The sequence below is a fragment of the Galleria mellonella genome, unplaced genomic scaffold (genome assembly GCF_026898425.1).
Source record: "Galleria mellonella isolate WM207_F2 unplaced genomic scaffold, CSIRO_AGI_GalMel_v1 utg65, whole genome shotgun sequence".
Lineage (NCBI taxonomy): Eukaryota > Metazoa > Arthropoda > Insecta > Lepidoptera > Pyralidae > Galleria > Galleria mellonella.
In genome coordinates, this window is record NW_026442138.1 from 11,019,993 (window position 1) to 11,033,122 (window position 13,130).

Genomic DNA, 13,130 nt, shown 5'->3' on the forward strand with positions numbered 1-13,130 from the left:
ATTACAGGAGGCGATGAAGACTAAAATTGACAAAAACAAGAACGGCGATACGGAAACAGAGGTAAGCTTATTTACAATATAATTTGCCAGTAGCGCTCCTATAATCTTGTTCTCGTAAAGCGGTTTATCATACGGATGTTTCGGAGCAGGTTTTTTAAGGACCCGTTCAGTTACTTTGTACGTTTTGGTAAATTATCAGACGGGGACGATGTTATTTTTCTTGTACATATCATCTTGTTATTATCTGCGATAACTACGTAACTAAAAGTTAAAAAAAAAACTACTGATGGCGTATTCATAGTTTACTTAGCTTATGTTTCGTAAATAACATTTATAAATTTAGATAATACTATAGCAAGGTTGTTAAATTATATGCTCAATAGACGAGTCGAAGGTGCGCCATGCATATATCTTAGAACATTAGTTGTTTGTAATCTTAGAATGATATTAAGAAAACTGGAAGGCAGTTTCACCAAGGAATTGTTTACTAAAATTCTAACTGGAATTAGCATGGGTATGGTCACCATAACACCATATTAATGCTATATATAATCTTATAAAATAAGCATTTGTGTTTTCAAATAGAAGCAGAAATAGCATAAAATGGTTCTTCAGTTTTATGTACTTTATACTTAAGATTTTTTTGGTACACTAATCCCTCAGAGAAACAGGCTAAGGTCAGAGACCATGCTGCCAAGTCTTAAATGTAAAAAGTTTGTCTGGAATTTTATATTTTCAAATAATTTCTAGAATTGCCATCTTCTTTAAATATTTTAAATTATTGTGTCCAATAGGTACATTTCTAAATGGTGTAGGTTTTCCTTTGTAACAAAAAACAGATTTCTATGATGATAATTTTAATTTATAATATTTGCAGCATGAGCATTAGTAAACTTAAATAAAAAATACTTATTTATTAAAACTATGATGACATCATAACAATTCAAGTCAATGTTGTAACAGTTATTATTATAACACTTATATAAATTTATATAAATAATAATAAATAATTATATGCTGCTAAAAATATTAATGTTAATTAAAATATTATTTCATATCTGAATGAAGTGAATGATTTTTTTTTTAAGAGTTTCTAAGAGTACATATTGCCAGTTTCCTTTTGTTGAGGCAACTAATTCATGTATTCTTCTTTAATCATTTTTATTCCAGACTATATCTTTGACCTCTACCTTTTTAATTTGACACCTAGTCTATTAAATTTATGTGTAAGTTTGTTATCTTAAAAAATGAGAACTATCTCTTTTTTCTTATAGGAAATTGCGTAAACATTTACAAAACCTCCAATCTTCACTGTGAATGCTGTGTAAAAGACATAATAAATAATTGATATTATATATTGTATTGTTATACCTCAATTTTTACTATTTATTTATTTATTTTAAAAACCAACAGCAGTTTACAAATAAAATTAACAAACATTTTATAACAAAGTAGTAAGGCCAATAACAGGCTTTTCTAAATTAATTTCGTATGTTATGCAGTTGACAATTGTTAAAGGAAAAGCAGAAAGAATAAACAAATCAAATAGGTAGGCAATCGTTGAAGTCACAATAATATTTTGACACATATGCAACAGAATATACATATCATTAGTGGGTTTCACAGACCTGTTATTTTTTTTTATTATTTTCAGTTGACTTTAGATACTAGAGAATGTGATATTTAATAATATTATTAGTGAAACAGTTTTCCTTCATCCTACAATCAATTTACATAAAAAGTCAGTTTTTTAAATTATAATAAAGATTCTATTCGTGTCTATGGGGGAGACCTGTGTTCAGCAACAGACAAATAATAGTTGAATCGATGGTGATTCTATCTAGACATAATAATAATAGGAGGAATTATAGAAACACAATCATGCTTTAAGTGCTATGCAAACTGGAGCATATATTTATATACATACATTAATACAATTATAAATCCATTGTACTTACATGATTTCATTCGCTTGTGAAGCCATAACTGAGTAACAGGGAGGTAGTACCTTTATTTGAATATATGTATTAACAAAGGTGACATGACTAGATTTTAGAAAATAGCAAAGTATCCTGTCTATAGCTGAGTGGTCCCGGTATAGAATATCCCTTTTCTGTGGGTGTCATAAGACTCAACGAAGGGAGGGCGAAGGATGGGCAGCAGCGTCCTTCTTAAAACATCTGTAAAAGCCTAACTGCGGTTGCCAACTCGCCTGCCAAGCATGGCAATTACTGGCAAAACTCTCCTTAAGAAAAGGCTTATGTCCAGCAGTGGACAGTTAATGGTTGTAATAATAATAATAAATAATCCTGTCTATCCTGGGTCTAGAATACACATTGCCAATTATTTATTTTCAAAACAATAAAATGACACACAAATAATTACACATTTGTTTGGTATTAGTTCTGCAATTCCAACAATTATAGAAATAACAAGAGATTACAGGTACTATTGCTCTATTTTCATAGGCAGTTAAAGTTCATTTCAAAAATCAGTTCAGGATATGATGATAGGAGCAATATATCTAATGATGTAAGTCTTTTAAAAAAAATTTACTAATATAGTAATTTTTTTTAAGTGAAGCCAAACTAGTAAAATATTTTGAAATAATTTCTTTATTTAAGGCTAGTCACAGTGACAAGTTTTATATATTTGTACATTATTTTCAATTATTTTATAACTTAGAATAAATATGTAGAAATAAAAAAATAGCAATTTCAAAAATGAAACAAAATTTAAAACTAAAATATCAAATTTAGAGATAAATTTAAAGTGATGGCACTTCAGAATTGGCCTCAGGGCCATCAGGTATGGATAAAATAATATTATTTTTAAGCATATCATTTTCATCCATTAACACATGAGAGACTTTGTACAAAAGTCGTTTGCTTGAATGACCTCTGTTCCATTCGTGTTTCGATTGTGAAGCAGTTGTGTTTGCATGACTGTGTTTTGGTTTGAAGAGTGGAATATGGTAGTGAATTTACAGGGTATAGAAGCATAACACCTTACTCCTCAGGAATAGCAACGCATGGGGGGTATCATGGACGAAACAGTATACTCTGTTATGTCCATGGTACTGCTCATGTCTATAGGCGACGGTTACCGCTTTCCATCAGGTGGGTCGTTAGCTTGTTTGCTATTCTAATTTGTATAAAAAAAAATTCATCTAAAAGTTTTATTTACAAATGCTCCAATCTCTTGATGATGTAAATGTAATTACGAGTATTAGATTAAAATGGAAATTTAATTTATATCACTAATTTTGTGTGAGAAACAAACATTCACAAAACAAATTTAGAAACTTTCACATTTATAACATTAACAGCATGTACCTACTGCATGTTATGAAGTGTAGGTCATTGTTTTGACACAATTCGGTAAACATCAAAGTGTAAAAACACGAAGCGTGTGATTTGTATTCGGTCGGACTAACATTGGCATTGTTATTGTCGTCACACCAACAGTCGGACCGAAATCTGTGTTTGTAAATATGTAGCATTTTAAATTTTTGCGCATATGCCAAAAGAATGTTTTGTGTCTTTTACTTTAGTTATTTTAATATTTTATTCATAATACCAATGTTTTTATATATAGTAGTAATATCGCGGCGTGGTCTCGGCATAGTATAGCCCCACCCTATTCTTTCCCGTGGACGTTGTAAAAGAGGGCGAGAGATGGATAGCAGCGTCCCTCTTAAAACATCTCTAAAGCCTAACTGCGGTTGCCAATTAGTCTAGCAAGCATGACAATTACTGGCAAAACCCGCCTAAGGGGAAGCAAATGTTCAGCAGTTGACAGTTAAAAGATGATATGATGATCAATGATATTCGAATATTTCTAGTACAGGAATGTAAGTACGAGACGAAGCCTTTGTCAATAAACCTACATAATAAAGGTAGCGGTATCAATGTTTGACAGTATCATAAAGTAGCGATGCGTTTAATTTTACATTTTATATATCGTCATACGTTGATTTATGGTATTCATTGATCTGGCTAGACTACATCGTAATGTTGACAGCGGGTATTTTCCGTATCACCATCTTATGAAATGGTCAGCTATATCACGAAGTGATCAATTCTAAGATCTGCCCATATATATATATATATATATATATATATATATATATATATATATATATATATATATATATATATATATATATATATATATATACATACATACATGAGCTGCTATATTGCACGCAACTACCAGAGCGCCATAGTTTATGCGTAATGTGTATTTTCATGGCGATCTCAGTTGAACCTGCTAATTACAAAAGTTCTTAATTACATCATATAGGAGAATATCTCTCTCTCTCTCTCTCTAGTGACGTCGTTAGAGACAAATGTTCATTGAACTTCAGACTTGACAAACTTAATACGGGACCGACTTGCGAGTGAACAATATCGATTGAAGTAATATATAGTCAGTATGAAAAACTTCTCCTTTTAGAAGTCCACGCTTTAGAATCAACTTCCAGCAGCAGTATTTCCGAACCGATACGACATTGTAACCTTCAAGAAAAGAGCACATTCCTTTTTAAAAGGCCGGCAGCACATCTGCAATGCCTCTGGTGTTGCAGGTATATACAGGCGGCGCTAGTCACTTATCAGGTGAGCTACATGCTCGTTTGCCCCCACGTGGTTATACGACGAGAATAATATACTTATACCTGCAACAACTTGTCAGACTTGGTAAGTTCAGCTTCAACCGACGAGTCCAACTCGCCTGGGCAGCGTTTGGAAAACTACGCCAGATCTTCTTATTCAAAATACCTGAAAGCTTGAAGATGAAGATCTTTAATCAGTACGTATTGTCAGTGATGACCTACGGAACTAAATCATGGTCTACGGTCTATCCGCTAAAGAAACTCCGAGGAGTTTTAGAGCTGATTACATAGCTAAAAGATTTAACGACCAATGGGGAAGAAAGGTTCTTGAGTGGCGATCTCATATGGGCAAATGTTTTGGATTAATATGTAAGAACAACTAGCTTTGACTATTTACACATATAAAAAAGGTATTTACAAGGAAACCACACAAAATAAAATAGAAGAACAAAAATTAGAAGTGCGGGAAGCGAGCGATTTAAAAAGAGAAGATGACAGCGAAAATGTTTATAAGAAGCAACGTTACTGTCATTTTTGTTCGACCAGTCTGAAAGAAAGAAGTGAAATATCTATGTACAATTTAATTAGCCTACTTGATGGATAAGGAAGTGATGATGTTTACAAGTGGCTCTGAGATGAATATATACAATATATATTTACAGACGCTACGAGTAGACAGATAATAGCTGATATGATGATGACGATGATGGTAAGAGGCCCGCGCCCAGCAGTGGGACATTGTTGTCATGATAACAAATGCACCGAAAATATATCTTTTTTGTTTTGAAATAACTTTTTGCACTGCTTATTTGGTGCGAATAACAAGAGAGTTCGCACCTCGTTGTGAATGAATCCTGCTCTTGAATTTTATACTTTATGCTGTGGTGATAAATGCATACTTACATTTTATCGGGACGTATGTAAATAGTATTAAATACAGTTTACATGACGCCTTGGTATCTCACAGGCCGCAGTGCGTGCGGCGTCTTGCAAGCGTTCAAACCGCGCGGAATCGCCCTTCCAGACGCGATTTTTTAACGTGAATTACGGTTCTATAATTAATATAGTGGACAGTTGTTGCTCACATGTGGAATTTTGTGGATAATAAATTAGGCAGCGTCTTGTGGCTTATGCACGTAGGTAGTCGCCATAATTCAGTATTTTTTTTTTAACAAATTTTTGCTCGTAGCACTTTTTTCCGGTTTGCCACTAAATTATAAACCTTACGCCTTGCTATTCTTAATGTTGTAGTGATCTGTTTTGTCTTGCACTGTATTTCCTAGTAACAAACCAAACAGGCGGCGAAAGGGATTGTTAATAATGGTTAATTGTGGTTTAACTGACTCTAGCAATACAACCCTATCAGGTTTACCTCCACACGGTTCTCCCTGGAAACCACCGTGGTTAATTCTAGTGCGATTCGTCACAATTGGCTAACAATGAAATCAGGCCAGCTGCTTTCATTGTCACCTATCATCCCTCACTGGTTACCATTCCATTATCACCTATTAAAAAAACCAACTAACTATGGAAACTGCAATAACCCAGTTTCCACTTTTAATAACACAACCAAACATCCAGACTGAATGGTGCCAACGTCAATTTTTGTTACCAACATAGTTTTTCTCCCAAAAATTTGTAATATTGTATACCTACTATCTAAGTACGCGCGAAATGGTTCGTAACTTCCAAATGATATTTCATGGTAGATCCCCAAACATATTCAGTGGACTTAAAAAATTTTTTTGTTGCAAATATCTATCTAACACATAAATGCTAGCAATACACACAAAAAGCTAGCAACACGCTTAGGCTCGCACGTGTGCAAGATCTAAATAGAAGATCGAACAGCGCCACATGTCGGGTTTAAAACTAAATGTCAATGTCAAGTTAGGGCAAACAGTATTTATAATGTTTCATTAAAATCGATTTAACAGTTTTCGAGATTACCGTGAAAGAACATCGTGACATGGGATTTTTATATATTAAAAAGAATAAAGTACCTAGTTTATTGGTGATACTTGTTGGTTCGTAAACTCTTTATTTCGACCGATTTACTGTTGATATTCCATAGATGTGTCAGCGGGTGTCCACCGATATTAGTATATTAGCATTTATATTATGGCTTTGCCTACCAAATAAAAGACGGGCGTGACTATTATTAATATTGATATATGAAAAATCTAAGATGCACACACGGCACAGAAAATAGAGCGCATTTTACCAAATTATGCACTCATTTGTTTATCCAGTGAAATTTGTAGTCAAGAATGTCGAAATATTCATAAAAATATTGATCGAGATTCTCGACTTTTTTTTTTATACAACTGTGTTGTAAAAAAAAAATATAATAAGAACTTAGATTATCCAACCGATTTCAATTATACTGTAATATTACAAATGTTAAAAAATTGTGATAACGGTTAAGAACTTAAAACACAAAATTATGGGAGCATAGCAAAACCATCACTTACTACGTTTACGTAGCTTATTTTTTATCATTAACTGTTTCAACTTACCGGGTAATTTTTTTTATTAAATTAACTACCAGATTAGAACAATAAAATTACTAGCACATATACCAATAATTATTATAAAAAAATTAATTTAAATATTAACTACCAATACGTAACTATGCGACTTAACAATAAGCATGATAGTAAAGAATTATTATTATGTACTTAATTTAAAATTGTTTAAAGTTGTTATATACTTAATTGGCCGTGTGGTCCCGGCATAGAATGGGCCTCCCTTTTCTTTCCCGTGGGTGCCGTAAGAGGCTACTAACGGAGAGCGAAGGATGGGCAGCAGTGTTACTTTTAAAACATCTCTAAAGCCTAACTGCGGTTGGCAATCCGCCTTCCAAGCGTGACAACTACTGGCAAAACCCCGCAAGGGGAGGCTTACGTTCCGCAGTGGACAGTTAGACTGATATAATGATGATGACTTAATTTAAAATAGTTAACACGCTACAGTACAACGGTCATTATACGGTCCAATAATGGTGAATACACACACATGCGTAGCCATGCGTGGACGCACGCACTGTACGCATCTACGCATCGCATATCAAACATACTCGAAACATCCATTGAACAAAAATCAAAACGTCATTAGCATCTGTGGGTGTTACCTGTTTTGTAACTTACATTTAACTGAACTACGACACTGATTGATGTGCATGCATATAATTGTATTGTAAAATGTTTATTGTACATAATATACATTGGACACATAAAAACGTTTTTAATACGACGGCGGACCTCATAGGGGGATCTCTTACAGTCAACTTTTATGAAACTGCAAGAAAACTATAGAATGTTCGAGTGTAAAAACTGTAGAGCTAAAGATAAATCGTGTTTCTACTGTGAAGCAGTTACACAATGCATGGCTATGTTTCGGTTTGAAGGGTGGGATATGGTAGTGAATTTACAGGGTACAGAGGACTAACACCCGAGTCCTCAGGAACGGCAACGCACGGAGAGTATCATGGGTGAAACAGTATACTCTGTTATGTCCATGGTACTGCTCATTTCAATAAACGACGGTTACCACTTTCCATCAAGTTGTTTGCCATTCTAAGTAGCATAAAAAATAAATAAATAATTTTATACAAACTTGAAATTCCATGGCTTCGGTATGATTAAATGTGTGTTCACCTTAATACTTAGTTTAGCTTACTTAACACTTAATTGCAGTCTGGGGATTCCAAAATCAATTCCGTCTAAACCAATGATTTTACAAATTTATGTTTGCATCCTTTAAAATGATTCTCTTGCTTCGCATTTTGTAAGGCATGTAAAGCTTTCGTCCAATAATCATCGTCAGAGGTCTTGATATGCAACGAATTCACCTGGAATTAAGCACATTGTTTTCTAATAGGGACCGCGAGGAGGTCGACCCGACAGGATATATTGCTAGCAATATATGCAATGGGAATGCTAGTCTCAATTACTAATAATCTCTTCATGATTTCGATTGTCATTGGTTAATTCAATGACATATTATTTATGAACATCGCTAAATGATTTCATGAATCTGTTTTTGTCATTTACCATCTTTAAATTCAAAGAATAGTGGTCATATTTAATTAAACATCAATTTATTGTTAATTTAAGCAATCATTTACATAACTATATTCAACTGTATAAAAATACAGTCAACAGAAAATAAATTAGTTCCGCTGTTTAGTTTTATCTTATTAACGTTAGTAAAAAAAAATAGTCGAAATTGACTTGTTTTCGTGATACTGTACAATGTTTTGATCCGGATACGAAACGTCTAAGCGTCTAATAATGATAAGCAACATTTAAACATAGTATATTGATAAAAATACTTTAATATTAGAGAACTATGAAGTTTAATCCAAATGGTAGACGTATACAAAGGGGGGTTTAAAGAGTACTTATGTCCCTATTTCAAGGGGTCAGGATTGTACTAGAAAATTATTCTAAATACCAATGGACCACCCCTTCCTTTCCTATAGGTGTCGTAAGTGGTGACTAAAGGAATTTAATGGTAGAGAAATGGGCAACAGCGTCCCTCTTAAAACATCGCAAAAAGCTAATTGCAGTTGCCAAACCGCCTACCAAGTGTGACAACTACTGGCGAAACCCCCCAATAGTGGGAGGCCTTTGTTCAGCAGTGGACAGTTAACGGCTGATGTGGTATAGCACACTATACCGGGGGAAAGGGATTGTTAGTAATGGAGACTGAGAATCCCATTGCTAGCAATATACCCAATCAGGTCGACCTCGCGGTTCTCCCTGGAAACTATCATGGTTAATTCCTGATGAATTCATTGTGATGGGCTAACTGGCCTGTTTTCATTCTCATCTATCACTCTTTACTGGTGCTCCGCCAGCGTATCCCGTTAGCGCAAGTGGGGTTACCATTCCATTATCACCCATTAAAAAAAAAGCACACTATACCACAACGTCAATGATCCAAATGAAATACCTACGTAAATAATCTCGTTGCAAAATCATAAACGACTCGCACAAAAAATACAACTGTATTTAAAACCTGCTTTTTAAAGTCAATAGAAAAGTGACATACGTTTCAGTAAACAAAAGTTTGCTGACGTGCGTGGTCTAATTTTAGTTTCTAACTTGATAGATCCCTTGCTGCGTTCCGACCTTTCTCGTAATACCCGTAGCGATCGAAACGGCGAACGAATTAACTCTATTTGTTATTGTCCCAATTGTTTGTCAATAAATTGATTAAATATCACTAATCAACAATATCTATTCCATTTCCTATTACTGATTCGTCTTTACCCTAAAGGGAATGAACTTCGCGAATGCGGTAACATAATAGAAGGTTCATTTTCCTAATTGTTTATTTAAATTTTACAAATACTGCTCATGTTACCAATGTAAAAGTCTGTAAAGATGTTTAAATTGTTAGACGTTTGTTACTCAAACACATTACGCGTAAATCCCTAAATAGATTTGATTGAAATTTGGTATACAGATGAACCAGATCGTAAATAATTTTTTATACTAATTTACTCGGGCAATGTTACAGCTTGTAACTTATATAAAATATTGTAATATATAAAACTGTGATTAATCACTGTAAAATTTGGTATACAGTTGTTAAAGCGCTATAAGGTATAACTAATAAACAAACTCACTTTCACATTAAGTGAGACTAGTAGCTGCTATGCAACCGAAAATTTACCTTTTTTTTTTATTCCAACATAACTGTCATATATCATTCACTAACATGTTTTTGATTATTATAACATGGTAAAGTAATTATATGGAAAATCTCAAAAAAGTTTGCCTTCGTTTATTTCGTTTCGTTCGTTTTCTTCGTTTATAAGTTTCACTTAGTTTATTAGTACTAATTTAATTTCTAATTCCATATTTGCAACACAAAGCTAAACGTAGTGGACTATCAATGTTATTTTGTTTGACATTGATTTCTGTAATGACGCATAAAGATCTCTATATATTGTCAAATATATTAGCTTTCCTCATTTTATTGTTATCATTTAAAAAAATATTAAGTATATAATTATATCTTTTGCCACAAATTCGCAACTGGGATTGTTTTAATCTTTGCGGACTTATACATTGTATACAGCTGCTTGCTAATGGCCAGTAATTGTATTAATGTATTTTAACGGATATTTCAAATAACTTTCACGCTTATTAGATGTTGCGTGCCCGAAGCCATTACAACTGTTCTCAGATAAAGTACTTTGTTATTTTCAACTTTGTGATTGTTAACTTGAAATGGAACGTTTTATTTTAAAAATGATGTCTTACTTTTCTACAATTGTCGCAATTTAATGTTTATTTGACTTATAAAAAAAAAATATTGCTTTTATTTTACCTGACATTTTTTGTAAAATGTCAACTGATTTTAATTACAAGGAAAAATTAAGATCAATATCAAACTCTAATATTTGGACGAACAATATCCAAATTGTATTTTAGGCAAATTAAGTAACCCACCAGGGAGAGACTTTGTACAAAAGTCGATTGCTTGGGTACCTCTGTCCCATCCGTGTTTCTACCGTGAAGCAGTTGTGTTTGCATGGCTGTGTTTCGGTTTGAAGGGTGGGAAATGGCGTGAATTTACAGGGTACAGAGGAATAACACCTGAGTCCTCAGGAATGGCAACGCATGGGGGGTATCATGAGCGAAACAGTATACTCTGTTATGTCCTTGGTACTGCTCCTGTCTAAGGCGACGGTTACCACTTTCCATCAGGTGAGCCGTCAGCTTGTTTGCCATTCTAAGTTGTATTAAAAAAAAAACCAATGTTCATTATTTTTTGAGTATATTACACAAAGGCAGTAAAAAAAGCTGAAATGATGATGTGGATTTCAATAGATATTCTGATAAATTTCGATTTTATATAGTAATGCATATAAATTTTAAGATGCCGTAAATAGCACGCGGACTTGATGTTTGCTCTGTACGTGTGCTGTGGGCGGAGGCTGACGTTAATTGCACCACCCATCTGGTTTATTTTTGAAAACACTTTTTATACAGCATCAAATTTTTCTGTTGCATTCGAATGGAAACAAAGAACGCAAGCCTCGTTATAAATTGCATATTCTGTTTCATCATGATCAAAAAACGAACTTCCTATATGAAAAATTTACAAGGATATTGGCTTATTATCATACTGGCCACTTAGTGTAAAGTTAGCATAGAGTTTTAATTTTTGTATCGTTTACTCTTTATTCCCCTAGTCGTCGTTAACAACATCTTTGAATTAAAAATGAGTAATGAGTTTAACTTTATTCATTTCTTTAGCATACAAAAAACTTCTGTGGGAACTTCTAATGATTTAAAATATTTAAAGCTTTCGATTCCAGACCCTCCAAAGTGCAGCCTTTGACACAATTCTACGGTATCTGCTTACGCTTGCGATTCATTGATTTCAAAATACAGTTAAAATTCGACAGTTAATACTCTTAAACGTCTGTATAAGATTCTCTCGGTTACAGTTGACGACTTTGCGCCAAAAAAAAAAATAATCTACTTAGGTACTTATTCAACTTGTTTTTAAACTTTTTCAGAACATAGTTTTATTTTATTGTTTTGAGCATTATACAAAATGATATCATATCTATTAAATATAATTCAAAAATAATATATTTATTGGAAAACTTATACATTGCACATTATTTCTTTAAAATAACTACTCGTACAAGTGGAGTCAATCTTTCTTTTTATTAAATCTAAAATCTTTTTAAAAATCTAAATATTAAATTTGAAAAAGAATGTTTAAATATTTTCTTGAGAAGTATTCATGGCAATGTTTTAATATGTAAAATAACTGTCCTATGCAATATTTTTTAAAGTTAACGTTGTATCATTAAATAATCCTATTAGCAATTTTAAATATTAGTGAAAGCGCGAGCATCCGTTCAAATATTTAATTAATTATTATTTGTGTTGGAACGACACTCACAAATTGATAAAAACACGAGTGTGTTAGAAAGCAGCATTAGGTTACCTAAATATAGTGCATTATTTATATTTTTTCGCAAATCACATGCACGCTATGTTTAACATGTTGATTGATACGTAGCATATGTTAAACATAAGGTAAAAAAATCTTTTACCTTGTGTTCAGTTTACGCTGCCCAGAACAGGTACATAGGATCATAAATTCTCCAGTAAATGTTCGACTTAATGTGTTATTTACTTACATATATACGACGTTATTTTATTCCAAAGCAAAGGTCAAAATAAAAATACTCTTTCAAGAACAATGCAAGTCATGTGCAGGAGTATTAATTTTCTCGTATAGATTGAGGTAACGGCTTGATATCCCGCTAGTGACCGGTACCTTGTTTACATTGGCTTTGATCACATCAAACGTTATTTATATATATATAATGTCGACGGGTTTTAAACACATTAAAGCGTACAAAGCAAAAACCGTTTTTCATAATTTCATATCACGGGAAGGACGTATAAATGGATGTATAATCCTTCTCGTGTTTTAAATTATTAGTGTTGCAAATTACCAAGGCAAATTATAA

General features: G+C 33.1%; 1 protein-coding gene across 2 annotated transcripts in view; it reads left to right on the forward strand.

Annotated features, from left to right (window-relative positions):
* Positions 1–13,130, forward strand: part of LOC113510955 (serine/threonine-protein phosphatase 2A 56 kDa regulatory subunit gamma isoform-like) — a 71,807-nt gene that overhangs the window by 367 nt on the left and 58,310 nt on the right. Inside the window, exon 2 of one of the 2 annotated variants that reach the window (XM_052900588.1) lies at positions 8–61. In XM_052900588.1, coding sequence (XP_052756548.1) covers positions 8–61 — 54 coding nt within the window. Of the gene's footprint in view, positions 1–7; positions 62–5,593; positions 5,752–13,130 lie in introns of those variants that run through there. The other variant, XM_052900589.1, reaches the window with a different exon arrangement.